The sequence below is a fragment of the Carcharodon carcharias genome, chromosome 20 (assembly GCF_017639515.1).
Source record: "Carcharodon carcharias isolate sCarCar2 chromosome 20, sCarCar2.pri, whole genome shotgun sequence".
NCBI lineage: Eukaryota > Metazoa > Chordata > Chondrichthyes > Lamniformes > Lamnidae > Carcharodon > Carcharodon carcharias.
The window spans coordinates 71584573-71611908 of NC_054486.1; the positions used below are offsets into that span (position 1 = coordinate 71584573).

Genomic DNA, 27336 nt, shown 5'->3' on the forward strand with positions numbered 1-27336 from the left:
CCTTCAAGTTGTTCAGATGGAAGGCTGGAACAACAACAATTATCCCACACATTTTGAAATAGTGCCCTGCACACCCAAGTCAAAGCAATTAATATAGATCAAGAAAGTCGTCTTAGAACTATCCCCTGAAGAACTCTGCTGCAAACCTTTTTCCAGTCTGAAAGCTACCATTCACCACAACACTCCATTTCCTGTCCCTCAGCCAACTTTGCATCCCTGCTGCCACTTTCCCTTTTATTCTATGGGCTTCAACTTTGCTGGCAAGTCTTTTGCGTGGCACTTAATCAAAGACAATTTATAAGTTGCTACACATCACATAAACTTCGCAGATGCTAAGGACTGGCCCTGGTTTTCCAAGCTAAAGAACTTCAGGACATTACTCACTGAAGATCTATATTCTCTGGAAACACACGATTTAATTAATGTACAGCAAGACTTAACCAGGTACTTTAATATAGCTTTAATACCAAACTTTAATATAGTGAAATACCATTGGCAATAGCAGCCTAGGGCATAGACACTGGGATACTTCGATTTCCAAAAGGCATTTGATGAGGTGGCACATCGAAAGTTACTGCACAAGATGCTGTAGGATCAACATATTAGCATAGATAAGGGATTTGTTAGCTAACAGGAAGCATAGAGTAGAGACAAATGGATCTTTTTCAGGCTGGCAAGCTTTAACTAGTGGAGCTCTAAAGGGATCAGTGCTAGGGCCCCAACTATTTACAATTTATATCAATGACTTGGATTAAGCAACCGAATGTATGATAGCTAAATTTGCTGATGACACCAAGATAGGTAGGAAAGTAAGAGGAGGTAGGGAGTCCACAAAGGGTTAAAGACAGGTTAAGTGAGAGAGCAAAAATTTGGCAGAATATTATGTGGGAAAATGTGAGCTTGCCCACTTTTGCAGGAATAGAAAAGCAGTATACATTTAGGTGGAAAGAGATTGCAGAACTTGGTGGTACAGAGGGGGATCTGGGTGTCCTGGTACATGAGTCACAAAAAGTTAGTATACAGCTATAGAAAGTGATTAGGAAGGCAAATAGAATGTTGGCATTTATTGCAAAGGAAGTGGAATATAAAGGCAGGGAAATTTTACTGCAGCTGCACAGGACATTGGTGAGATCACAACTGAAATGCTGTGTACAGTTTTAGTCTCCGTGTTTTAAAGAAGATACAATTGCATTAGCAGTACACAGAAGGTTCACTTGACTCATTCCTGGGATGAAAGGCTTATCCTATGAAGCCAAGTTGAACAGTTTGGGCCTATGTCCATTGGAGTTTAGCAGGATAAAAGAAACTCTTATTAAAACATTTAAGATCCTGAGGGACTTGACAGGATAGATACTAGTAGGATTTTTCCACTCATGAGGTAGAAAGACATGAGGAAAACCGTTTTATGTAGAAAGTGGATAGGATCTGGAATGCACTGCCTGAGTGTGGTGGATGCAGATTCAACCCGTTGTATGTGCCTTTAAGTGGTAGTGGCATGCCATTGTAGTATAAAGGTGTTTGGCTGACAGGGGTTAATGTGGGACTGGAGAACAGTACTGCCCACAGTATAATGTATAGAGTCACATGAAGGTGGACCGTGATAGAGAAGTCTTGAAAGAGTCAGCATGGGGGCCGCACCCATGCATGGTATTATCTGGAATTTGTACATTGTTACAGGTTAACAATAAATGGGTTTATGTTTAAACATACAAGTCTCAAAGACTTCTTAGTGAGAGACCAAACAAACCTTTACAATAGAATCATGGCTTTCAAAAGGGAATTGGATAAGCAGCTTAAAAGGAAACAGTTGAAATGGCAGGGGTGTTGAACTGCTGAGTTGCTCTTGCATAGAGCCATGTTGATTGTGACAGACCAAATTGTCTATTTCTTTATTGTAACCATTCTATGATTCTGCACTGCCACATCAAACACCCCCAGATCTGGTTCAGCATAGGTTACACAAACAATAAAACTCCCCATCTATTCTCCAATGTAAGGCTATTAGGCAGAAGAGTAAAATGGACATCTCTTATTGTAGAGTTAACATCAGAAGCACCTGGTGCTGATGGAATTATGATGTAATGACACATGGCTAAGTAACAGATCTGGAGAGAGAAGTACAACCTTGTACAGAGTTCCTAAGATATACATAGAGCTATAAATAAATAATAATGGTTTTAACAAACTACAGTCTTGAGTAGATTATTCATGGAAAATAAAAATCCCTGAAGAACCAAAGGGATAATTAATTGGGGGAAAGACAACTTCGATGGGATGAGATTGCAACTGAGTCGAGTGAGTTGGAATCAAATGTTGGCAGAAAAGACGGTGGCTGAACAATAGGCCACCTTCAAAGTAAAAGTATTGCAGGCAATGTCGAGGTAAATTCCCTTGAAGGTGAAAGGTAGAACAAATAAATCCAGAGCGCCCTGGATGACAAGCGAAATAGAGGTAAGGATGAAAAGGAAGAAGCACATACGACAGATGTCAGGTAGAAAATATAATGGAGAATCAGGCTGAATATAAAACGACCAGAGGGGAAGTGAAGGAACTAAGTGGAAAAACAAGGAGATAGCCTTGAAGGAGGCTGACAGCGAACATAAAAATGGAATCCCATGGTCTTCTATAAGCATGTAAATAATAAAAAGGTAGTGAAAGAAACAGTAGGGCCAGTTAGGGACAAAAAAGGGGACTTGCATGTGGAGGCTGGAAAAATAGTGGAGATGTTGGATGAATACATTGCATCTGTTTTTACAAAGAAATAAGATGCTACCCAGGCCGAGGTGAGAGAGAGATAACTGGTGCACAATAAGACCTTACAAGGGAGAGGAAGGAGGTGTTGGAAAGGCTTTCTTTATTTAACATAAGATATCAGGATCGGATGAGATGCATCAAAGGTTACTGAGGGAAGTGAGAGTGGAAATTGTAGAGGCACTAGTGATAATCTTCCAGTCCTCCTTAGGCACAGGGGAGGTGCCAGAGGACTGCAGAATTGTGAATGTTATACCCTTGTTCAAAAAGGGGTGCAAGGACAATGCCAGCAATTACAGGCCAGTCAGTTTGACGTCAGTGGTAGGTAAACTTCTGGAAACTATAGTATGGGATAAAATCAATAGTCACTTAGATGATTGCAGGATCATTAAGGAAAGCCAGCATGGATTTATCAAGGGGAATCATGTTTAGCTAACTTGGGAGTTTTTTGAGGAGATGAGAGAAAGTTGATAAGGGAAACACTGTTGATGGGGTGTATATCAATTTTCAAAAGGCATTTGATACAGGATCTCACAACAGACTTGTGAGCAAAATTCTAGGTCATAGAATAAAAGGGAAAGTAGGCACTTGGATAAGAAATTGGCTGAGTGACAGGGCAGAGAGAGTAGTGATAAATGGTTGTTTTTCACATTGTAGGAAGGTTTGTAATGGAGTTCCTCTGGGGTCATTGTTGGGACCCTTGCTCTTCCTGATATATATTAATGACCTAGACTGTGGTGTGCAGGGCATGATGCGAAGATTGGAAATGTTGTCAACTGTGAAAGGGACAGTCTTGAACTTCAAAAGGGCTTAGACATGTTGGTGGATTGGGCAGATGAAATTCAATGCAGAAAAGTGTGAGGTGATTCGTTTTGGCAGAAAAAATATGGTTGAGACAGTATAAAATGAAGGGGGAGCCTCTAAAAGAGATGCAGCAACAGAGGGACCTTGGTGTATAGGTACATAGGTCATTGAACATGGCAGGACATGTTGAGAGAGCAGTTAATAAAGCATGTAGTATCTTAGGCTTTATTAATAGGAGCATTGTGTACAACAGTAAGGCGGTCAATGTTGAGCTTGTATAAGACACTGGTTAGGCCTCTTCTGGAGTACTGCGCCCAGTTCCAGGCGCCATACTTGAGGAAGGATGTGAAGGCATTGGAGAGAGTACAGTGGAAATTCACAAGAATGATTCCAGGGATAAAGAACGGTAGCTATGAGGATAGATTGGGAAAATTGGGACTCTTTTCCTCAAAGATGGCTGAGGAGATTTGGAGGTATTCAAGATCTTGGGAGGTTAGACAGGGTAGAGTGAGAAACTGTTCCCAGTCAAGAGAGCATCAAGGACTAGAGGGCACAGATTCAAAGTAATTGGCAAAGGGAGTAAATTTAACATGAGGAAATATTTTTTCACCCAGAGGGTGGTTGGAGTATGGAACAAGCTTCCTGAAAGGGTGGTGGAAGCAGGTTCAATTGAGGTATTCAAAAGGGAATTGGTTTGTTACCTGAAAAGAAATAATATGCAAGATTATAGGGGTAAGGCAGGGAAGCGGGACCAGGTGGACTGATCTTTCAGAGAGCCAGTGCAGACTCAATGAGCCGAATTGCCTCCTTTTGCACTGTAAATATACTGTGGCTATAATACTAGATCTAGGGGACACCGTTTAAGAGTAAAAGGTCTCCCTCTTAAGACAGAGATGAGGAGAATTTGTTCTCTCAAAGGGTTGTTAGTATGTTGAATTCTCTTCGCTACAGAGCAATGGAGGCTGTGTCATTGAATTTATTTGGGCAGAACTAAACAGATTTTTGATAGACAAGGTAGTCAAGGGTTATGGGGGGGTGCAGCAGGAAACTGGAGTTGAGACCACAGCCAGATCAGCCATGATCTTATTGAATGGTAGAGCAGGCATAAAGAGCCAAATGGTCTATCCCTGCTCCTAAGTCCAATGTTCCCATGATTCCATCCTTAAGCCTCTCTACCTTCCTTTCCTCCTTTAAGATGCTCCTTAAACATGCCTCTTTGACCCAGCTTTTGCTCTTGTATCCCAACATCTCCTTACATGGTTCAGTTAAAATTTTGTTTGATAACATTGCTATGAAGGACTTCGGAAGTTTTTCTATATTAAAAGGAGCTTTGTTAAGTACAAATTGTTATTGTAGAGTTTTAAGTACCATTGCTATAAGCCGAAGGGACCCAAGATCGTCCTTTATGAAATCAACAGTGACACAATGGATGAATGGAAGAAAAATACATGCAAAGCGCATATAAAATAAATCATTGCCAAAGGCAACTAAAAAGGAAAAAAGTTTTTGCAAGTTGAATCAATGTGCTATTAGATGAAGGGAGTAATCGGGGTAAATCTAAAAATACCTGATCCATCTACAGCAAGCTTCAACTGTGATATCTGATAAAATTCATTTCTTTTCAAATTGAAAGTAAAGAATTTTATTCAAAATATTGAAATCACAAATTTAACCAGAGGGCCCATTGTCAGCTGAGCTTACTGACATTTTAGCCAAAATATTGATAACTTAGAAAATTTAGGACACAGGTGGGTATTCAGTCATCATGTCTGTGCCAACTGAAAAAGATCTATCCAACCAAATTCCACCTTCCAATTCTTGATCTGTAGCCCTGTAAGTTGCAGCATATCCAAGCATTTTTTTTAATGCAATGTAGGTTTCTGCCTCTAACCAACCTTGCAGGCAGCAAGTTCCAGATCCCACCACCCTCCGGGTGAAAACATTTCTCAACTCTCCTCTAATCCTTCTGTCAATTACTTTACATCCAAACCTCTTAAATATTGACCTCTCTGCTAAGGAAAACAGATGCCTCCTATCCACTAATTTTTGCCCCCTCATTATTTTATACAATTCAACTAAAATTCATCTCGACCCCAGCCAACCAGTCTTTCCTCATGGCTAATATTCTTAATTGCTGGCAACATCGTTGTAAATCCTTCAAATAAGATCACATCCTTCCTGTGGTGCAATGGCTAGAATTGTACACAGTACTTTCGTTGCAGCCTAGTAAGTGGTTAATACAGTTCTAGCATAACCTTCCTGCTCTTATATTCTATTCCTCAGCTAATATAGGCAAGTATCCCATATGCCTTCTTAACAACTTTATCTAGTTATCCTGCTACCCTGAAAAGATCTGCGGACATGCATTCTAAGGCATCTCTGTTCCCTTATACTTCTCAGTATCCTACCATTTATTGTGCATCGCTTGCTTTGTTTGTCCTCCCCAAATGCATTATCTCACACTTCTCTGCACTGAATTCTGTTTGTCACTTCTCTGCCCAACTGACCAGTCTATTGATATCTTTCTGTAGCCTACAGGTTTCTTCCTCACCATCAACCACAAAACATTTAAGCATGCCCCCTACATTTAAGTCTAAATCGCTGATATATATATATAGATATAGATATGCCACAAAAACCAAGGGACCCTGCACTCTGTGGACCCCAATGGAAGCAGCCTTACAGTCACAAAAATCACCATCGACTATTAACTTTATTTTCTGCTACTGAACCAATTTTGGATGCAGTTTTTCTTGGATTCCATAGGCTTTTAATTTTCTAAACAGCCTGCCATGTTGAACCTTGTCAAAAGGCTTGCTAAGACTACATTAAATGCCCTACCCTCATTGACTCTCCTCGTTACATCTTCAAAAGTTCAAGTAAATTAGTCAGACATGACCTTATCTTAACAAATCCATGTTGACTGTCCTTAACCTTTATTTTCCTTCTTAAATGATCGTTTTTACTGTCCATTGGAATTTTTTCCAAAAATGTACCCATCACCAAGGTCAGGCTGACTATCCTGTAATTACTCTGTCTACCCTTTCCTTCCTAGTAGAACAATGGTACAATGATAACCTGCCTCAAGCTGTGCTATTTCCTGCCTTATTGTTTCTCTTAGCAGCCTGGGATAAATTTAATCCAACTTGGTGATTTATGCTTGCTGCACTGTTCCAGTGAAGACCAACGCAAACTGGAGGAACAGCACCTCATCTTCCGACTAGGCACTTTACAGCCTTCCGGACTGAAAATTGAATTCAACAACTTTAGATCTTGAACTCCCTCCTCCATCCCCACCCCCTTTCTGTTTCTTCCCCCTTCCTTCTGTTTTTTCCAATAGTTTATATAGATTTTTCTTTTCCCACCTATTTCCATTATTTTTAAATCTTTTATGCCCTACTAGCCTTTCCACCCCACCCCCACTAGAGCTGTACCTTGAGTGCCCTACCATCCATTCTTAATTAGCACATTTATTTAGATATCACCACCTTCAACGCCTGTGTTCTTTTGTTCTTTTGTCTGTGACATCTTTTGATTATCTGCTCCTATCACTGCTTGCTTGTCCCTACAACCACACCACCCACCCCCCCAACTTCTCTCCCCACCACCCAACTTTCCCCCCCCCATCACCTTAAACCAGCTTATATTTCACCCCTCTCCTTAGATTCACTCAGTTCTGTTGAAGGGTCATGAGGACTCGAAATGTCAACTCTTTTCTTCTCCGCCGGTGCTGCCAGATCTGCTGAGTTTTTCCAGGTAATTCTGTTTTTGTTATTGTTTTTGGATTTCCAGCATCCGCAGTTTTTTGTTTTTATTTCTTTGGTGATTTATCTACTTTCAAAGATGCTGAACCCCTTAATAGTTCTTCCCTCACTACAGTTACCCCATCCAATATTTCAAACTCCTCATTTACTTCAGTTCTCCTCAACTACAATGTCCTGCACTGTTCCTGCTTTGTGTGAAGACAAAGTATTTATTAAGAACCATGTTCATGTCTTCTGCCTCCACAGAAAAGGTCTTTGCTAAGTCTCCAATAGGCCCTACTCTTACCTTTTCTCGCTTATTTATGTATTTATGAAACAACTTTAGGTTTTACTTGCCAATGTTTTTGAATGCTCTCTTTGCTTTCTAAGTTTCCTTTTTAATTTCACCCCTGCCAGTTTATATACTCTATCCCATAGTACTGAGTTCTTAGTATCTGACATAACCTCTTTTTTTTTGCCTTATCCTAACCTGTATGCTCTTTTGACAAGCAGGGAGGACTAGATTTGGGAGTCCCATTCTTAAGTTTTTGGGAAAGGGTTCATTCTGAAACATCTCCATCCGCCCCTTGAATGCCTGCCACTGTTTGAACATTGATTTATCTTTAAGTAGCTATTTTTACTTTTGTCAAATCACATATCAACTTAGTCGAATTGACCCTACCACAAATTAAACATTTACTCTTGGTTTATCATTGTACTTTTCCATAACTACGCTAAAACAAACTGAGTTAAGATCAATACCATCAAAAATGCTCTCCTACTGATACCTCTTCCATTTTCCCAGCTTCTTTTCCTACAACTAAATCCAGAACTGTCGCTTCTCATTGGATTTGTTATGAATTAGCAAAAAAAAAATCTTGCATGCATTTTAAGAATTCTGAGCCCTCCATACCTTGTACACTGATTTTACCTCAGTTAATATTAGGGTAATTGAAAGCCCCTATTAGTTCTACACTTCTCAGTAATTTGCCTACACATTTGCTCAACCATCCCCTTCTGATTGCTTGGAGTTCAATAGTATACTCCCAGTAGTCTGGACTTTCTTCTGTTCCTTTGTTCACCCTATATGGACTCTGGCTCTGGACCCCATGAAGTCTCATGGCATCAGGTCAAACATAGGCAAGGAAACCTACAATCATAAAGTCAGAGTTTATCGGCACAGAAAGAGGCCCTTCAGCTGATCATGTCCGCACTGGTCATCAAACCCCTATCTACTCCAATTCCATTTTCCAGCACTTGGCCTGTGGCCTTGTATGCTATGGTGTTTCAAGTGTTCATCTAAATACTACTTAAATGTTGTGAGGGTTCCTGCCTCTACCGCCTTTTCAGGCAGAGAGTTCCAGAAGCCCCCACACTTTGGGTGAAAAAAAATTTCCTCTAATCCCCACTAAACCTCCTGCCCCTTACTTCAAATCTATGCCCCCTAGTTATTGACACCTCCACCAAAGGGAAAAGTTTATTCCTATCTACGCCCCTCATAACTTTGTATACCTCAATCAGGTCCCCCCTCAGCCTTCTCTGCTCTAAGAAAAACCCCAGCCTATCTAGTCTCTGTTCATAGCTAAAACGCTCCAGCCCAGGCAACATCCTGATGAATCTCCTCTGCACCTTGTCTAGTCCAATCGCATCCTTCCTATAACGTGGCAACTAGAACTCCACACAGTACTCCAGATGTGGCATAACGTTTTATACAGCTCCGTCATAATTTCCGTCCTCTTGTATTCAATACCTCGACCAATAAAGGCAAGAATCCCATATGCCTTCTTAACCATCTTATCTACCTGCTGCCTTCAAGGATCTATGGACATACACACCAAGGTCCCTCTGATCCTTTGTACTTCCTAGGGTCCTACCATTGATCATGTACTCCTTTGCCTTGTTAGTCCTCCAAAAATACATCACCTCTCACTTTTCAGGATTAAATTCCAATTTCCACTGTTCTGCTCAGCTGACCAGCCCGTCTCTATCGTCCTGTAATCTAGGGCTTTCCTTCTCTCTATTTACCAAACCACCAATTTTCATGTCATCTGCGAACTTACTAATCATACCTCCTATATTCATGTCTAGATCATTAACGTACAAACAGCAGGGGACTCAGCACTGAACCCTGCAGTACACCACTGGACACAGGGTTCCAGTCACAAAAACAACCTGCGACCATCACCCTCTGCCTCCTGTCACTGAGCCAATTCTGGATCCAATTTGCCAAACTGCCCTGGATCCCCATGGGCTCTTACCTTCTTGACCAGTCTCTCATGCGAGACCTTGTCAAAAACCTCACTGAAGTCCATGTAGACTACATCAACTGCACTAGCCTCATCTACACAGTTAGTTACCTCCTCAAAAAATTTGCTAGATATGATCTCTCCCTGTCAAAGCCATGCTGACTATCCTTGATTAATCATTGCCTCTCCAAGTGGACATTAATTCTGACCCTCAGAATTTTTTCCAAAAGTTTCACTACCACTGATGTTAGACTCACTGGCCTATAGTTCCCTGGTTTATCCCTACCACTCTTCTTGAATAATAGCACCACATTAGTTGTCCTCCAATCCTCTGGAATCTCTTTGCCTGAGAGGATTTGAAAATTCATGTCAGGGCCCCTGCAATCTCCTCCCTTGCTTCCCACAGCAGCCTAGGATACATCTCATCTGGGCCTGGGGATTTATCCACTTTTAAGCCTGATAAAACTGCTAATACTTCCTCCCTCTCAATGCTAATTTGTTCAAGTATATCACTGTCCCTCCCCTCCCTGATTTTTATACCTGCATCGTTCTTCTCTATAGTGAATAAAGATGCCAAGTACTTATTTAAAACCTCACCTACATCTTCCGGCTCCTCACAGATTGCCACTTTGGTCCCTAATGGGCCCTACTCTTTCCCTGGTTATCCTCTTGCCCCTAATATACTTATAAAATGCCTTTGGATTTTCCTTTATTTTACTAGCCAATGTTTTTTCATACCCCATCTTCGCTGTCCTAATTTCTTTTCTAAGTAACCCCTTGCACTTTCTATACTTCTCTAGGGCTTCTGCTATTTTGAGTCCTTGGTATCTACCATAAGCTTCCCTTTGTTTCTTTATCCAATCCTGTACATTCCTTGACATCCAGGGTTCTATGGACTTGTTGGTCCCACCTTTCACCTTTAAGGGAAAATTTTGGCCCTGCACTCTCACTATTTCCTTTTTGAATGAGTCCCACTGCTGATGTTGATTTTCCTACAAAGTAGCTATTCCCAGTCCACTTTGGCCAGATCCTGTCTTAGCATATTAAAATCGGCCTTCCCCCATTTCAGAACTTTTATTTCAAGTCCATCTTTGTCTTTTTCCATAACTACCATAAATCTTACTGAGTTACAGTCAACATCATTGAAATGCTTCCCCACTGACACTTCTGCCAATTGCCCGGCTTTGTTCCTTAAAATTCGGTCTAGCACCGCCCCCTCTCTTGTAGGGCTTTCTACGTGCTGGCTCAAAAAGCTCTCCTGGATATATTTTAAGAATCCCGCCCCCTCTAAGCCTTTTACAATTTGTTTATCCCAGTTAATATTGGGGAAGCTGAAATCTCCTATTATTACCCTATTATTTTTACACTTCTCCGAGATTTGCCTACATATCTTCCCTTCTATCTCACCCTGACCTTTTGGGGGTCTTCAGTACACTCCTTGATCAATACTGTGACTCCACCTCCTCTGTTACAGCCTCCCCCTGCCATCCCCGTCTCGCCTGAAGATTCTAGACCCCAGAATATTGAGCTGCCAATTCTGCCCCTCCGTCAATCATGTCTCCGCGATAGCAATGATGTCATGTTAATCAACACCAACTCATCTGCCTTACTCGCAAGACTCCTTGCATTATAATAAATGCCATCCAGCCTTGCCATGCTCCCTTGTGCCTTAACTTGACTATATATGCTCTGCCTTCCAGACTGACTTGGTTTTACTTCTCTTCTTGCCTGTACATCACCCCCAACTATACCTCCACTCTGTATCCCATCCCCTTGCCACATTGGTTTAAACCTCCACCAACAGCAGTAGCAAACCTTCCCACAAGGATGTTGGTCCTGTTCCAGTTCAGGTGCAACCCGTTGGACTTTTACAGATCCCACCTCCCCCAGAAAATGACTCAGTGATCCAGGAATCTAAGGCCCTCCTTCCTGCAACAACTCTTCAGCCACGGATTCATCTGCTCTATCCGCCTATTCCTATACTCACTAGCACGTGGCACCGGGGGTAATCCAGAGATTATAACCTTTGAGGTCCTGCTTTTCAATCTGCTACCTAGCTCCGTAAATTCTCATTGCAGGACCTCAACCCTCTTTCTAACTTTGCTGTTGGAACCAATGTGAGCCACAATCTCTGACTGCTCGCCCCCTTCAGAATGCCCTGCAGCCATTAAATAACATCCTTGACCCTGGCCCCAACACACCATCCTGGAATCACGTCTGCGGCCACAGAAACACCTGTCTGTACCCCTAGCCCCTTGTGCAGCTGGGCTGTGGATGCACTCCCCAGAAGAACTGTCACTTTCACAGTTTTCCAACACAGAAAAACTGTTTTGAGTGAGTTGCACTCTGGGGCTTTCCTGACTACCTGTCTGCTTCCCTTCTGACTGTTGGTCACCCATTCCTTCTCTGACTGCACTTCCTTAAACTGCAGGGTGACCACATCTAAAAATGTGCTATCCACGTAACTCTCAGCCTCAGGGGTCCTGTGCCACCAGCCAACGCTCAAGCTGGCCAAACCAGCAGCACTTCCTGCAGATGTGGTCATCCAGACTGCCAGGAGCATCTAAGACTTCCTACATGCTGCAGGACATGCAACAAACAGGTCTGAGCTCCCCTGCCATACCTTTAGTTAAAATACTCTCACCCTAAAGTTAAGCCATAGAAAATTATTTAAGTTTCTTTCTTTTTAAAAAAATACTAGAACTCTTACTTCTCCTTAACGTAGCTTTAAAGTGGAGAAAAACAACTTACCCACTACCTACCAATCAGCACTCTGCTTTGCGCCAACGTCACTTCAGTCAGCCTTTTCGAACTCTGACAGGGTGCCTGTTGGGGTTAGCTGCTGCTCCAGCTGGCTCAATCTGGGCCTCGACTCGGCTTTTATTGAGAAGCTCAGCTGGTGCCATTCACCCCCAGGTTCGCTCCACTTTGGCTGCTGCTCTGACTGGCTGGTTACCACCTAACGCCACACCCACCTCACAACCCCATTCCAGACAGTTCCTCAGATGATGCATCTGTACTCCTCCATGTTGAATATCACTTGGAAGAAGCACTGGGGGTGGCAAGGGCACAGAATATACTCTGGGTGGGGAAGTTCAATGTCCATCACTGAGTGTGGCTCGGTTGCACCACTATTGACCGAGGTAGCAGAGTCCTAAAGGACATAGCTGCTAGACTGCGGCAGGTGGTAGGGGACCAACAAGAGGGAAAAACCTACCTGAACTCATCCTCACCAATCTACATGTTGCAGGTGCATCTGGCCATGACAGTATTGGTAGGAGTGACCACCTTGTGGAGACGAAGTGCTGCCTTCACATTGAGGATACCTTTCATCATGTGTGGCAATGCTACGTTGCTAAATGGGATAGATTTCAAACAGATCTAGCCACTCAAATCTGGACATCCATGAGGCATTGTGGGCCATTAGCAGCAGCAGAATTATATACAATCACAATCTGTAACATCATGGCACAGCATATCCCCCACTCTACCATTACCATTAAGTCAGGGAATCGATCCTGGTTAAATCAAGAGTCCAGGAGGGCATACCAGGAGCACCACCAGGCATATCTAAAAATGAGATGTCAACCTGGTGAAGCTATAACACAGCACTACTTGCATGGCAAACAGTGGAAGCAGCATGCGATAGACACTAGCTAAGCAATCCCACAACTAATTGATCAGATCTAACTCTGCAGTCCTGCCACATCCAGTCATGAATGGTGCTGGACATTTGAACAACTAACTGGAGGAAGAGACTCAACAAATATTCCCCTCCTCAATGATGGGGGAGCCCGGCAAATCAGAGCAAAGGGCAGATGAAGCATTTACAACCATCTTCAGCCAGAAGTATCGAGTGGATGATGCATCTCTGCCTTCTCTTGAGGACCCCAGCATCACAGATCTTCAGGCAATTCGATTCAATCCACATGATATCAAGAAACAAATGAAAGCACTGGATACTGCAAAGGCTATGGGCCCTGACAACATTGCAGCAAAAGTACTGAAGCTTTGTGCTTCAGAACTAGCCGCACCCCGAGCCAAGTTCTTCCAGTGCTGGCATCTACCCGGCATTACGGAAATTACCCAGGTATATCCTGTACACAAAAAGCAGGGCAAAATCTATCTGGGCCAATTATCGCCCCATCAGTCCACTCTCAATCATCAGCAAATGATGGAAAGTGTTGTCGACAGTGCTATCAAATGGCACTTACTCAGCAATGGCCTGCTCACTGACACTCGGTTTGGTTTCCAGCTGGGCTACTCTGCTCCCGACCTCATTACAACCTTGGTTTAAACATGGACAAAAGGGCTGAACTCCAGAGGTGAGTGACTCCCCTTAACATCAAGGCAGCCTTTGACCAAGTATGGCATCAAGGAGCCCTAGCAAAACTGGATTGACTGGGAATAAGGGAGAAAACTCTCCACTGGTTGGAGTCATAACAAGCACAAAGGAAGATGATTGTGGTGGTGGAAGGTCAATCATTTCAGTCCCAGGACGTCACTGCCAGAGTTCCCCTGGGTAGTGTCCTAGGCACAACCATCTTCAGCTGCTGCATCAATGACGTACCATCCATCATAATATCAGAAGTGGGGTTGTTCGCTCACGATTGCACAATGTTCAACACCATTCGTAACTCCTCAGATACTGAAGCAGTCCTATGTGTCCAAATGCATCAAAACCTGGACAACATTCGGCTTGTGCTGACAAGTGGCAAGTAACATTCGTGCCATCTAAGTGCCAGGCAGTGACCATCTCCAATAAGAGAGAATCTAACCATCTTCCCTTTATGGTCAGTGGCATTACCATTGCTGAATACCCCACTTACAACATCCTGGACCATTGACCAGAAACTGGACCAGCCATATAAACACTGCGGCTGTAAGAGCAGGTTAGAGGCTGGGAATTCTGTGGCAAGTCACCCACCTCCTGACTCCCGAAAGCATGACCACCATCAACATAGCACAAGTCAGGAGTGTGATGGAATACTCTCCACTTGCCTGGATGAGTGCAGCTCAACAACACTCAAGAAGTTCCACACTGTCCAGGTCAAAGCAGCCCACTTGATCAGCATCCCATCCACAACTTAAAACATTCGCACTTTCCACCACCAACGCACAGTGGCAGCAGTGTATACCATTTACAAAATGCAGTCCAGCAACATACCAAAGCTCTTTCGACAGCACCTTCCAAACTTACAACCTCTACCACCTAGAAAGACATGGGCAGCTGATGCTTGGGAACACCACCACCTGCATGTTCCCCTCCAAGCCACACAACATCCTGATTTGGGACTATACTGCCATTCCTTCCCTGTCACTGGATCAAAATCCTGGAACTCCCTTCCTAACAGCACTCAAGGTGCACCTACACCACATGAACTACAGCAGTTCAAGAAAGCAGCTATCACCTTCTCAAGGACAATTAGGGATAGGCAATAAATGCTGGCCTAGCCAGCCACGCCTACATCCTGTGAGAAAAAAAATGGCCTCATTGATGATCCTTCTAGCATAGGATAACAGGATCATTTGACACCTCAGGGGATGGTTGTCCCTGCCCTTTGTGAGTCACCCCAGGCAAGGGATATGGAGCCATGGCCAACTGCAGAACCAGCAAATCTTTTGGTGGTGTTGGGAGAAGTGCTAGAACCTCGAAGGACAACAGTTGCTTACAGGCAGAGGATTCTTCAGGAAGAGGACTTGTGCTTCCTCTAAGCACACATGAGGAAAGCAATGGGAAACCACCTGTATACTTTTCTCTAGTCATATCGATCATTGAAATTGAAAATGGGAGGCTCTCACAAACAACTGAACAAGAAAGTACAAGTCTGCCAGGTGTGGAGAAATGAGCAAAGACCTGCCTTAGGCAGATCATTACTGCTTCCTGTTAACTGTATTTTAATTGTAATAAAGTTAAGGATATACAAGTGGAATGAAGTGAATGGAAAAATAGGTAGGGGCCATAATTGGAGCACAGGCTACATTTCTGACTGACAATGGAGGGGGAATTTGCTAATGATGAGTTTAGAAACTTATTTGTGGTCATGAACACCACAGTTGAAAATCCTTGCAACAGTGGACTCTATGAAAGAAATCACATGATGAACAATGAGATGCTCCATAAGATCATAACTGATCAGGCAAACTAGAAGTTAACAACTGTTGGCATTTGTAGTTCATGGAAAGAATTTGCTTGAGATGATAGGTAGTATAGTCCTTATCAGTTGGTCTACGGAAGAAATCCCAAACTACCTATGTGCTATGTGATAGTCCCCTGCCCTAGAAAGGGCTACAATTAGTTCAACTTCTTCTGCACACTTGAATGCTTTACATGCATGGAGAAGGGCATTCAACAACACTGAATTCTCTGAGAAAATTCGGACAGCACTAAGGCATCATATAAATCTGAGATAAACTTTAATCCTAGACATTTAGTATAAATAAAATAGAGGAAGGGTCCAGGTAACATGATAGGGTTTGATGGCAAGACAGTGGTTCTCCAACATGGTCGTCAAACTACTTGGGTCCATTCATTGTAATTAATTGGGATTTATTACAAACTTTCAAAATCTGAGCAATTAATAGAAAGAAATTAAATATCCTGTATCTCTCATACTCATGTGTTTGACAGTTATGAGGAACAGAATGTGGTTAACCAAAGGCCGGATGGCAAGAGCCAGAATAATACTGACGCACAGGACAGGGCTATCATATCCAAAGGATAACTGCCTTGATTGAATACTCAGGTGATATCCAGAGCAGAGGGTCCAGTGAATGGAGGGGTATGACTATTGTAGGGAGAGCAGGGAAAGCACAGGTTTAAATATTGGCTAAATATCCAAGGTGCTGGACAAGATGATCTGTGGACTGGCAGGACGAGTGAAGAGAGTGGAAAGCAGAAATATCTTGTACGAGTACTCATTGTGGATCTGGGATTGACTCTTGTGCTCAAAAACGATCATGTACCAGTGACATACCTTCTGAATGTGGGAGGGAGACATACTGTAGCAATAGTCCAGAAAGACATTGAAGAGCAAGTAGAGGCCATAGCTTGGTTAGATTACACAATAAAACAAGGACTACAGAACAATCTAGAAACACTGGTAAAAGTAGAAGCCTATATGACCAGAAAGTTTTGATGGCTGGCAATAAATCAGAAGATAAATTAATATGAGGTGAAACAAAAACGGTTGGATGGAATCTGGTGTCTACTCAAGTGCCACAAAAGGGGGCAGCCAGCCTTATTACATGGATGGACATGTACAGAAAAAGTTCTCCCAGATGAGATTTATAAGGCTAAAGCGAGACTCGTGCCTCAGGGTTTCGATGAGCAACTTAGAGATCAAGATGTTACAGTGGACTTCTCCACAGCAGGAGAAGTTATCCTGAAAATTTTCTTAGCTCTGTCAGCCACATATTCATGGCAATGTAGGTCGATCAATATAAAAGCCACATTTTTGCAGGGAGAAAAACAAACGAAAGTGTTTTTAAAACTGCTTGAAGGGGCAAGCGATGTAGAAGGAAAGCTGTGAAAATTAAACAAACGCACTTATGGATTAAATGATGCATCAAGGGTATGGTAATTCTCCGTTAAATCTGTTATTCTGAAAGTAGGCTACATTGAACTGAAAGCAGATCTAGCAATGTTCTACTGGTAACACAAAGGGAAAATCTCAACTTTATACAATGGGGTTCTGTGGAATTTAAGCAATCTGTTCTAAAAAAGATTAAAGGGCAATTTAAGTTTGGAAATCAGGCTTCAGGATCTTTAAACTTATAGGCTGAGACATTAAGCAGAATAGGTCCAAATAGCCTCGAATCAACCACTTTATTTAGAATGCGTTACTTGTATCCCAATGAATTGTGCAAGGTCATCACAGAAAGATGATATATTTAATGAAGAAACAGGGTAGTTAAGAAGCTTAAATGGACACAAACTGGCTATGCACTCAGACAAGACCAGATGCTAGGTTCGATGTATTGGAACTAAGCACTATGATAAAACACTATAATTGAGGACATTTTAAGGGCAAACAATACATTTAAAAATTAAATACAGAAAATACAAACTCAAGTTTCCAGTCTTTGGGACCCAAAGGGCATACCACTAGTCATTTTAAGTGATGCTTTTCATGACCACCTTCTAGATGGGTATTTGACTTTAGCTGGTGTTATAATATTCTTGGTGGGTGAAAATAGAAAACATTGCACGTGAAAGCTAAGAAAATAAAAAGGGTGGTTAAAAGTACTTTGCTGAAACACTATCTTTTGTAGAAGCAACAGATATGGGCTTTTACTTGTCAAACATTTTAGAGGCAATTCTACACAAGGGGAATTCTGAGAATAGTTTGCCCATTGAATATGATAATTGTTCCCTATGGGATAAAACACATTCGACAAAAAGTATGAGTGAGAAAAGGTTAAGGGTTGATTTTGCTCATGTAAAAGAGATACTAAAAAGAAAAGAAATCTCCAAGATCAAATGGGTCATCAATTGTTAGATTGCTTTACACAAAAAATGCTTGCACAAAGAGGCTACTTCCTGGAAGAGGAACCTCTTGTATTATATGATGAATAGAATATGGAAAACCATTTTTTCTCTCGTTTCTTTGATTTGTTTTGAAATATTGTGTTATAAAATTTTGATTTAAAGAGGGGAATCTGTTAATGGTATCTTAATTGTATTATTAAAGTTAAGGAGGGCTTTAAGGTTGATGATGTAATACCTTGAGCACATATAAAGAGACACCTCTGGGACACTGGGTGTTGATTAGGGAGGCGGCAGACATTTGTAATGTTTATTTTTGGAAATAAATTTGGTATTAAATAAAAGATTGGCATTTGGTTTCCTACTTCATCACCTGGCTATCAAATTTAACACACCCAGGTATATCATCTCTGTATTTGTTACTTTAAACAATTTTTCAAAACTTCTCCCATCCCTGTAATATTGAGCTGCATTCCTGCTCTTCATTAAGTCATGTTTCATTAAGAGCTACAATATCATGCTTCCAAGTGTTCATTTTGTTCTGCAGATCAGCTGTCTTATTCATTAGACTCTGCAATGAAGCTCAGGTGCTTCATGCAATTTCACAGAACACTGCATTTGATATTAATTTTAGTCAACAATGAAAATATGTAGCAATAGATGAACAATTAAATAAGTTTCTGCAGAGTGTCATATATGAATATACTAATTATAAGGGCTAGGCCCCTCGGCCCATCGAGCCTGCTTCATCATTCAATATGATGGCTGATCTGATTGTAATCTCTACTCCACATTTCCACCTACCCCAATAAACTTTCACCCCTTATCAAGAATTGATCTAGCTTTGCCTTAAAAATATTCAAAGACTGCTTCCACTGCCTTTTGAAGAAGAGAGTTCCAAAGATTCATCAACCTCAGAGAAAAAGATGTGGTTAGCTGCCCAGTGATTAAAAAAGATAAATACATTTTTTCCTTAAATACCGATTTCATTTAGAATATCTCAGGAGAGATTAAGGAACCATGCCAAAGCAACTATTTTTGCTCCTCCTGGTGGCTGGCTTCAAAGCAGCTCTTTAAACAGCTTGCTGTTGAAGGGAAAGGAAGAAAAATACGTTGAAAAAGGAGTAAGTATTCCACTACACTAAAAATGGTGATACACTGGTGTAACTTTCAATATTGACCACACCAGCACTGAACCAACATGACAACAAAGTTAAACTTTTAGCTTAATATACACTCATCTAACTTCAATAAAACAGTATTGCGTTGAATCTTCCTCTAAAATGAATGCACTTACATCAACATGCAATTTCGTGCTTCTCTTGCATATGCCTGAAAATTGCATCAGGAATATGATAAATTCCAATCTACATTTTAAAAAGTTCTATTACTATCTGGTCAAGGTAAAAAACTGTCACTATTGGCAGTCCACTATAATATGTAAGCCTCTCAAAACTCAAATCACCTGTGCACATTGATTTAATAGAAATGCTGTTTACACTTGTACACTGGGCACACCATAATAATTCCATTCCATGATTATAACATTCTGGTTCAGGATAGAAGCTGCCAATTAGCCTTTATGGGCATGGATGGCTTATCCCGATTACCGAAAAGGCTGCGTGTCCCAGGGTCCGAGGTGGGGTCAGCAGCATGGATTTGAGAAGATGGGGTTCTGCTCTGCCATTCCTGCACCAGCTTTGAGAATTTTCGGTCCAAAGAAAATAAAGAACGTTAATGGGAGTGTAAGAAAATGGGATTAAAGTAGATAGCTCTGACATGCAGTTAGCAGCAGCACAGGTTTGATGTCAAAAGTGGTCTTCTCTGCTGAAATTTCTGCTAGCTTTGTTTTACATCAATTGTAATTTGGGACATTTAGTCGTTTTTGAACAAACATCCTCACTCTGGTAGGAGAGGGCTCCATCTGCAGGAAGTAGTTTTCCAATCGATTTATACAGGAAGTGATTTGATATATGGAGCAGAAACTGTGGCACAATAACATCACATATAGCTTGAATTAGGTAAGATTTTCAGCAATCCTACAACTGTACAAACATGTCAACATGTTAGCATATGAGCAACCTTCATTTTTTAAAAATATGCTATCTTGAGTATTGCTGAAAAAAAGTTATTGGCAAAGCTTTTCATCTTGCATTCATTAGGAAATGCCAAGAAAATGCCAATGTCAGGGGAAACAAATTTATATTGTATGAGAAGAGAGTGCTAATTGGTCGGCAAGGGGACTCTAATTGGTAGAGGAGTTGCCATGAAGAATACACCAGTTGATGATGACCGACAGTTAATTGCCAAGTATTGTTCAAACTTTAAATCAGGCAGCTCGACTCTAATTGGTCAAGGCACTGCCTTGGGGAATTGGCCAGAGAATGGCCATCACTTATTTTGTTTAGCTGAAACAGGCGCAACATGTTCTGTCTGCGAAGAACAGGACCCTGTGTTTTAATACATGTAGTTTCCAGTACATGTAAACACATCGCATTATGAGCCTGGCTAGCAATCTTAAATTGGTTGTCAGCATAATTCTCAGCACACTGCGGATTATTTAGCAAATGTTGTCCAATCGCAGAATCACATCAAATGTTGGACAAAGGCTTGCTGGACTTGTGAAAGAGTTTTGAGTGTTGTGCTGCCACGTGATATATATGACAGGGCTTGTCCTCACAGCTTGCTGCATCCACATATGTATGGGCTGCCCAAGACACACAAGAACAACGTCCCTTATGCCCCATCTTATCTATGACCGGTTCTGCACAGCATGAATTGGCCAAATGGTTGGGCGAATTGTTACAGCCAGTTTTGCGCAAGTTTTCCTGATACAAAGTGAGGGATTCTTCCACATTTGCGAAGACCATAGAGGATTTGCATATCAATTGCAATGCTGTGTCCATGTGCTGACATTGCTAGCCTATTCACCAATGTTCCACTTAAGGAAGCCATAGATATTTGCGTGCAGCACTATATCATGGCAATCTAGACCTGCCACCATAGCGTGAATCAGTATTCATTGAGCTTATGAACTCGGCAACTCACACAGTTGAGTTCAGCTTTAATGACATCATGTGTGCCTAAACAAATAGTGTTGCCATGGGAGCCCCTCTAGGCCCAGCTCTGACAAACATCTTTGTTGGATTCTATAAGAAACGCGTCTTCAATGGAATGACACCTAACCACCTACTCCTTGCATATTTCCGATAAATGAATGATACGTTTTTTTTTAATCCGCAGCTGCATGTAATAATTTACTTGCATGTCTTAATGGGCTCCATCCTGCGCTCAAATTCACCTTTGAAATGGAGCAGTCAAATCAACTCCCCTTTCTTGACGTACTAGCTGAGAAATCTGCCAGTGAGTTCTCTACCACGGTGTAATGCAAGCCTACCTTCACAGATCAATACACATGTTGGGACTCTTATAGTTCCATGTCCTATAAGATTGGCCATATCAACGACCTCATCAATACGGCCCGAGCCATTTGCTCACCATGCAAGTTTGATGCCAAAATAGGGCGCATTATCCCGCAGGATAATGGCTATCTTGATCAGATCATTTCACACTGTATATCATGCAAATGCATGAATGAGCCCAAGGCCAAAACTTTCAGGTCTGAAAAGTGCCCAGTCTGCCTCAGATTACTGTAGAAGGGCAAGGTATCTCAAGAATTTGAATAACAGGTGAAGTTAGCTATTTCACACTGCTACTATGCAGTGGCAATACGAGTGGTATTTGCCACTATCAGGATGCTGCTGTGAAGCCAAAAAGACATTCTGCCTATTACACAAATGAGTAACGTGATGTATGAATTTCAGTGCCAGTGCGATGCTAGGTATGTAGGCCGTCCGTCCTAAAGATTGGCCGATCGTATTAAACAGCTTGTCCCTTCCACTGTTCACAACAGGCAAGATACAGACCATACCCAACCAACCCGTGCTTGCAAAACTCAAAATACAGTGTCCAACATTAAATGTGACTCTGTGATTGGACAATATTTGCTAAATAATCCTGTGTGCTAAGAATTATGCTGACAACCAATTTAAGATCGTTAGCAGGGCTCACAGTGTGGTGCATTTACATGTACTATAGCTTGGCCTAAATAGCCAAGTGGTTATGGTACTGGGTTTGTAACCCCAAGATCAAGAGTTCAAATCTCACAATGGCAAACTATGAAACAATGTAACTTCATCTGAAACAGATGGAAACGGGTTTGTACTCGAAAGAGTTACATGTACTATTGCTTGGCCTAAATAGCCAAGTGGTTATGGTACTGGGTTTGTAACCCCAAGATCAAGAGTTCAAATCTCACAATGGCAAACTATGAAACAATGTAACTTCATCTGAAACAGATGGAAACGGGTTTGTACTCGAAAGAGTTACATGTACTATACTGGAAGCTACATATATTAATTCACAGGACCCTGTTCTTTACAGGCAGAAAGAGTATGTACACACATTGCACCTGTTTCAGCTGAACAAAATAAGTGATAGCCATTTGCTGGTTCATTCCCCAGGGCAATGCCTTGAACATTCAGAGTCAAGAGGCCTGGTTTAAATTTCAAACAATGCTTGGCAGTTAACTATCAGTTACCATCAACTTGTGCATTCTCCATTGCAATGCCTCTACCAATCAGAGTCCACTTGCCAACCAATCAGCACTCTCTTCTCAGACTGTAAAAATATGCTGTTCCCTCAGACATGGGTATTTTCTTGTGAATTGTCCTGATGAGTGTAAGGTGAAAAGCTTTAACTAAAAACGTCTTTTTTTTCCAGCAATACTCAAGTTCTGTACTACCATACAACTTAATACACCATCTCTAAAATATATATGTATTTTTAAAAATAGTTTAATCTCAAGAGAAAAGCATATTGCAAAACCACCTGAAAAAGCAGTCATCCAAAATTGGTTCAATATACAATCTATCTAGGAACACTATAATGTCCTTACACAAAATTACATGATGAAATATACATGACCAGCAATCTACAAACTGAATATTAATTTACTATAATTGACCAAACACAGCAGAAACTGGAATACATTCACAACCACAACATGACTACCTTGTCTGAAGTAGGTTTATTAATACCTGACGTATTTACTGACACTGATGCGCCAACCAGCATCCTCTGGTGAATATCTTCAGGAGCATTATTCAGAGCTACTGAATTTATACTCTCTCTCTCAATCCAAACATTCCTATGGCAAAATTAAAATAGAAGTAATGTTTGTAAGAATAAAGTTAATAGATAAATAATAGTTTCCTGTTTTATCTCTCCCAAAGTGTATATACATCTTTCCCAAACACCACTCAACTGAATTCTAATCAACACACCTAGTGCACTTTCATTTAGCTTTCCTATAAAATAGATGGAATAAATGGATCTTTGAGAAGTGTCTGAATACTTTGAAATGCAGTCACTGTTTTAACATAAGATACAAGACAGTTAATTTGCACATAGCAAGGTCCAACAAACAGGAATGAGATAATTGACCAGATAATCAGTTTTAGTGATGCTGAGCGAAGGATAAATGTTGACCAGGGCACCAGAGAGAACTTCCATGCTCTTCTTCGATCTAGTGCCATGGAATCTTTCACGTCATTTGAGAGGGCAGACAGTACTTTGGTTTAATGCATCATCCAAAAGATGGCACCTCTGACAGTCCAATGCAATGCTGAAGGAGTGCTGCACAGTCAGCTTAGACTTTGCGCTCAAGTCTTTGGAGTGGGGCTTGAACACACAATCTTCTGACTTGGAAGCAAGCACACTAAAATTGAGCCACAGCTGGTACCCATGCATAAAGATATGTACCACCAGTAGGTGGTACAAAAGGAACAAAAACAGAAAATGCTGGAAAAACTCAGCAGGTCAAACAGCATCTGTGGAGAGGGAAACAGAATTGACGCTGAGTCTGTATGACTCTTCTTGAAGAAGTCATACAGGCTCAAAAGGTCAACTGTGTTTCCCTGACCACTGATCCTGTCAACCTGCTGAATTTTTCCAGCATTTTCTGTTTTTGTTTCAGATTTCCAGCATCTGCAGTATTTTGCTTTTATCTTAGTGGCAAAAAAAGGAACATTGGCAAACTTCATGATTGAAGAAAGTTTCTTTGGTGTCTTCTCTCATGGTACACATGTGGAAGATTATTCTAATCCATACTGATGTCCCCTCAGAGACATTTCCAGCCAGGTTCCTAAGCAGACTACGTCCTCAACAGAGGGAACAATCCTCCTTAAAAGAGTAGCATTTCCAGAGATGTATCTTCAAAAGAAACGTGCCTGATTCTCTCCATTTTGCAACTTCATACAAGTGCTTTCAGGAAAGGCTTTGGAAAAAAATACTAGTTTCACTTGCAGGCAATAGCCTTTTTTGCTGACCCCAAGACATTCTGCCCTGCAACCCTTAAAATAAGCATATTTTGTAAAATGGCACACCAATTATGCAAAATAAATAGTGGCCTTGCTATTGCTGTGATGGGACTACATTGTTAATACTGGTTTCCTTGAGATTAATTTACAAAATGAGTAATAAGTAAAATTCTTCAGTAGGTAAATAGATGAAAATATCCACACGAAAAACTCTATTCCCTGAATACGAAAAATAATATCTCAGTTCCACAGCAACAATAAACATTATACCCTGGAATTATTATTTTTCCCATACCTGAACCTGGACATTGTAGTCATGGAGTGAAACTTGGTCTCATAGGGATTGAAGGGACCATGCAAATGGACCTGGTGAACATTAGAAGATAACCGAGTCAGTAACTAGACCTTCCTGTAAAATACCTCAATTTTAAAAAGCCATTCATATTTCTTAATGTAAAATGATGTCATTTTATTGGAAACAATTATTTTACCTTAGAATTTGGAAAACCCAATTTAGAAGAGGAAAACTTCTTTACTAATGTTTGAATTAGCTTCCAGTCTTCTTCCTTCTGGGTCCACACGGTTTGTTGATTTAAGCCCAACCTATCCTGGAGAGGAGATTGCAACATGGTCTTCAGCTGCTCATGACTTATCTGGATGCAAAACATATTCATGTTGCAATGTCAACAAACCGTTACATTATTTCATTAAGTACAAGAAAGAACGTAAGAAATAGAAACAGGAATATGTCATTTGATCCCTCAAGTCTGCTCTGCCATTCAATAAGATCTTGGCTCATCTGTCTGCGGCCTTAACTCCATTTTCCTGCATACTCCCTCTAGCTCCTGATGTCCTTATACACAGCAAGCAAAAAATAAAGGCAGTTCTTATCTTAAAAGATTTGAACAAGGAATATCCCAAGCTTGATCCCATATTCAGCTCATCTCAGCCAAGAAGATGGTTGCGCAATGCCAACTGGTCTCACTGATATTAAGGGAGTGAAAATTGGCTGCTGATTACTAACTCCACAACTCCAGCTGGGAGCACTTGAGTGTAAATAAGATGGGATTTTGCTGATCAGTTGCTCCCCTGCATTCTTATTCCTAACCCCCCTTTCCAGAACATAAAGCTCACACAAAGTTTCAAGCAAACTACCAGAGGATGTCCAATGTCATGGAATTGGACTTCACTAAGGGACCACTGCCTTTATGGAAGAGAATTTGCAGCAAAAATTATGTGCACAGGCACAAATTATTAATTTAATCAATTTCTTAACTGACTGCAATGAAATCATTACATAGTTTGAGACTTCAAAAGGGACACCAATAATGTTACGACAGAAGAATAATGGATTACTTCAACAAATTGGAGCTTTGTCCCTTTGAAGCCAGAAAAGCTAATTGCTGTTAAAGGAAATAGCAGATCTGCTCTGACACTGTTGATGAAAAGTTGGAGGTTACAGATGTAATGTGGTGGTGATGATGGTAAATGAATGGATATAGTGTTTCAGAGGGGTTTTGCCAGGTTTGGAAAAATGGTATGGGAGTAGTCTAGCGACTGGAATCATTATGGAGCATTGTGTAGTTAGGAAAGAAAAATAGGAAGGATTTGTGTGATAGGTGGTGATTGGGGTGAGTGGCATAGAGTGGTAAAGGTAAATGATTGTGGCGTGAGTAGAGGATATAGGGATTGTGTATAGTTGAGCACAATAGTTGATTGAGGGTAGAGCATGAACTATGCATATTGAAGAGTAGCTGGGTAGAATAAGGAAGCTAAGAGGATTAAATTATGAAGACAGGTTGCATGGAAGTATCTTGATATGCCCTTGAGTGTAAGAAATTGAAGAGTGATCTGATCAGTGTTAAAAAGTTAAATAGGTTTCTTAGGGCTTTAAATGAATAAACTTTTCTTTGATGAGGGAAAGAATAACTAAGAGACAACATATTAAATTAGAGCTAAGCCATTCAGGAGCGAAAACAAGGAGCACTTTTTCATACTAAGGGTAAGGAAATGTAAATATGAAATTCTTTCGCACAGATGACTGTAATTTAAATCTCTAAAGCTGAGACTGATGATGCATCTTTGTTAGCTAAGAGAATTAGGGAAGATAGTACTGTAAACGACCGTTAAACAGAGTTGAGGTGCAGGTCACCCTTGATCTAATTGAATGGCGAAGCAGGTTTAGGAACTGAATGGCTTACTCCTGCTCTTATGGACCTTTTAAATTTAGCAGAAAATTATTCATTGTTGAAATATAAATAAATAACAGGTACTTTGTTAATATGATAATTTACTTAACACCCCTTCCTCCTCTGCACCTAATTTTCAGTCTCACCAAATTTAAAGACACAATCTGGTTTCAACAACATATGCACAAACAAATTAGGAGCCATTTAGAAGGCCATTTGGCCCCTCAAGTCTGCTCCTTCACGCAATAAGATCAGGACTGATTGGATGGTGGCTTCAGCTCCACATTCCCGCCTACCCCCAAAATCCTTTCAAGCCCTTGTTAGTCAAGAATCTTTCTACCTCTGCCTTGAATACATTCAATGACCGACCTCCACCACTCTCTGGGGAAGTGTTCCAAAGACTCACGACCCTCAGAAAAAGTTCCTCCTCATCTCCATCTTAAATGAGACCCCTTATTTTTAAGCTGCCTAAACAAGTCAGACAGTGCTCAGCTGCATGGCAATTAACGCCCCAAAGAAAAACAAAAAAATGCTGGAAACACTGAGCAGGTCTGGCAGCATCTGTGGGCGGAGAAACAAAGCTAACACTTTAGGTCTGTGTGATCTTTCATCGGGATACTGGTAATTAACACCTGGCCAATGGCCCACATGCAAAAGGAATGCAAAAAAGAGCAGAGCCTAAGGACACAGAGAGATTGGAGGGAACAAATAGGAGAGAAAATGGAACCAGAACAG

At 41.2% G+C, this 27336-nt stretch overlaps 1 protein-coding gene across 1 annotated transcript in view; it reads right to left on the reverse strand.

Annotated features, from left to right (window-relative positions):
- The window catches only part of tdrd9 (tudor domain containing 9), a 216417-nt gene that overhangs the window by 9054 nt on the left and 180027 nt on the right, over nt 1–27336 (reverse strand). Inside the window, 3 exon segments of the mRNA XM_041214194.1 lie at nt 23132–23241; nt 24708–24778; nt 24904–25065. Of these exon segments, the coding sequence (XP_041070128.1) occupies nt 23132–23241; nt 24708–24778; nt 24904–25065 (343 nt within the window).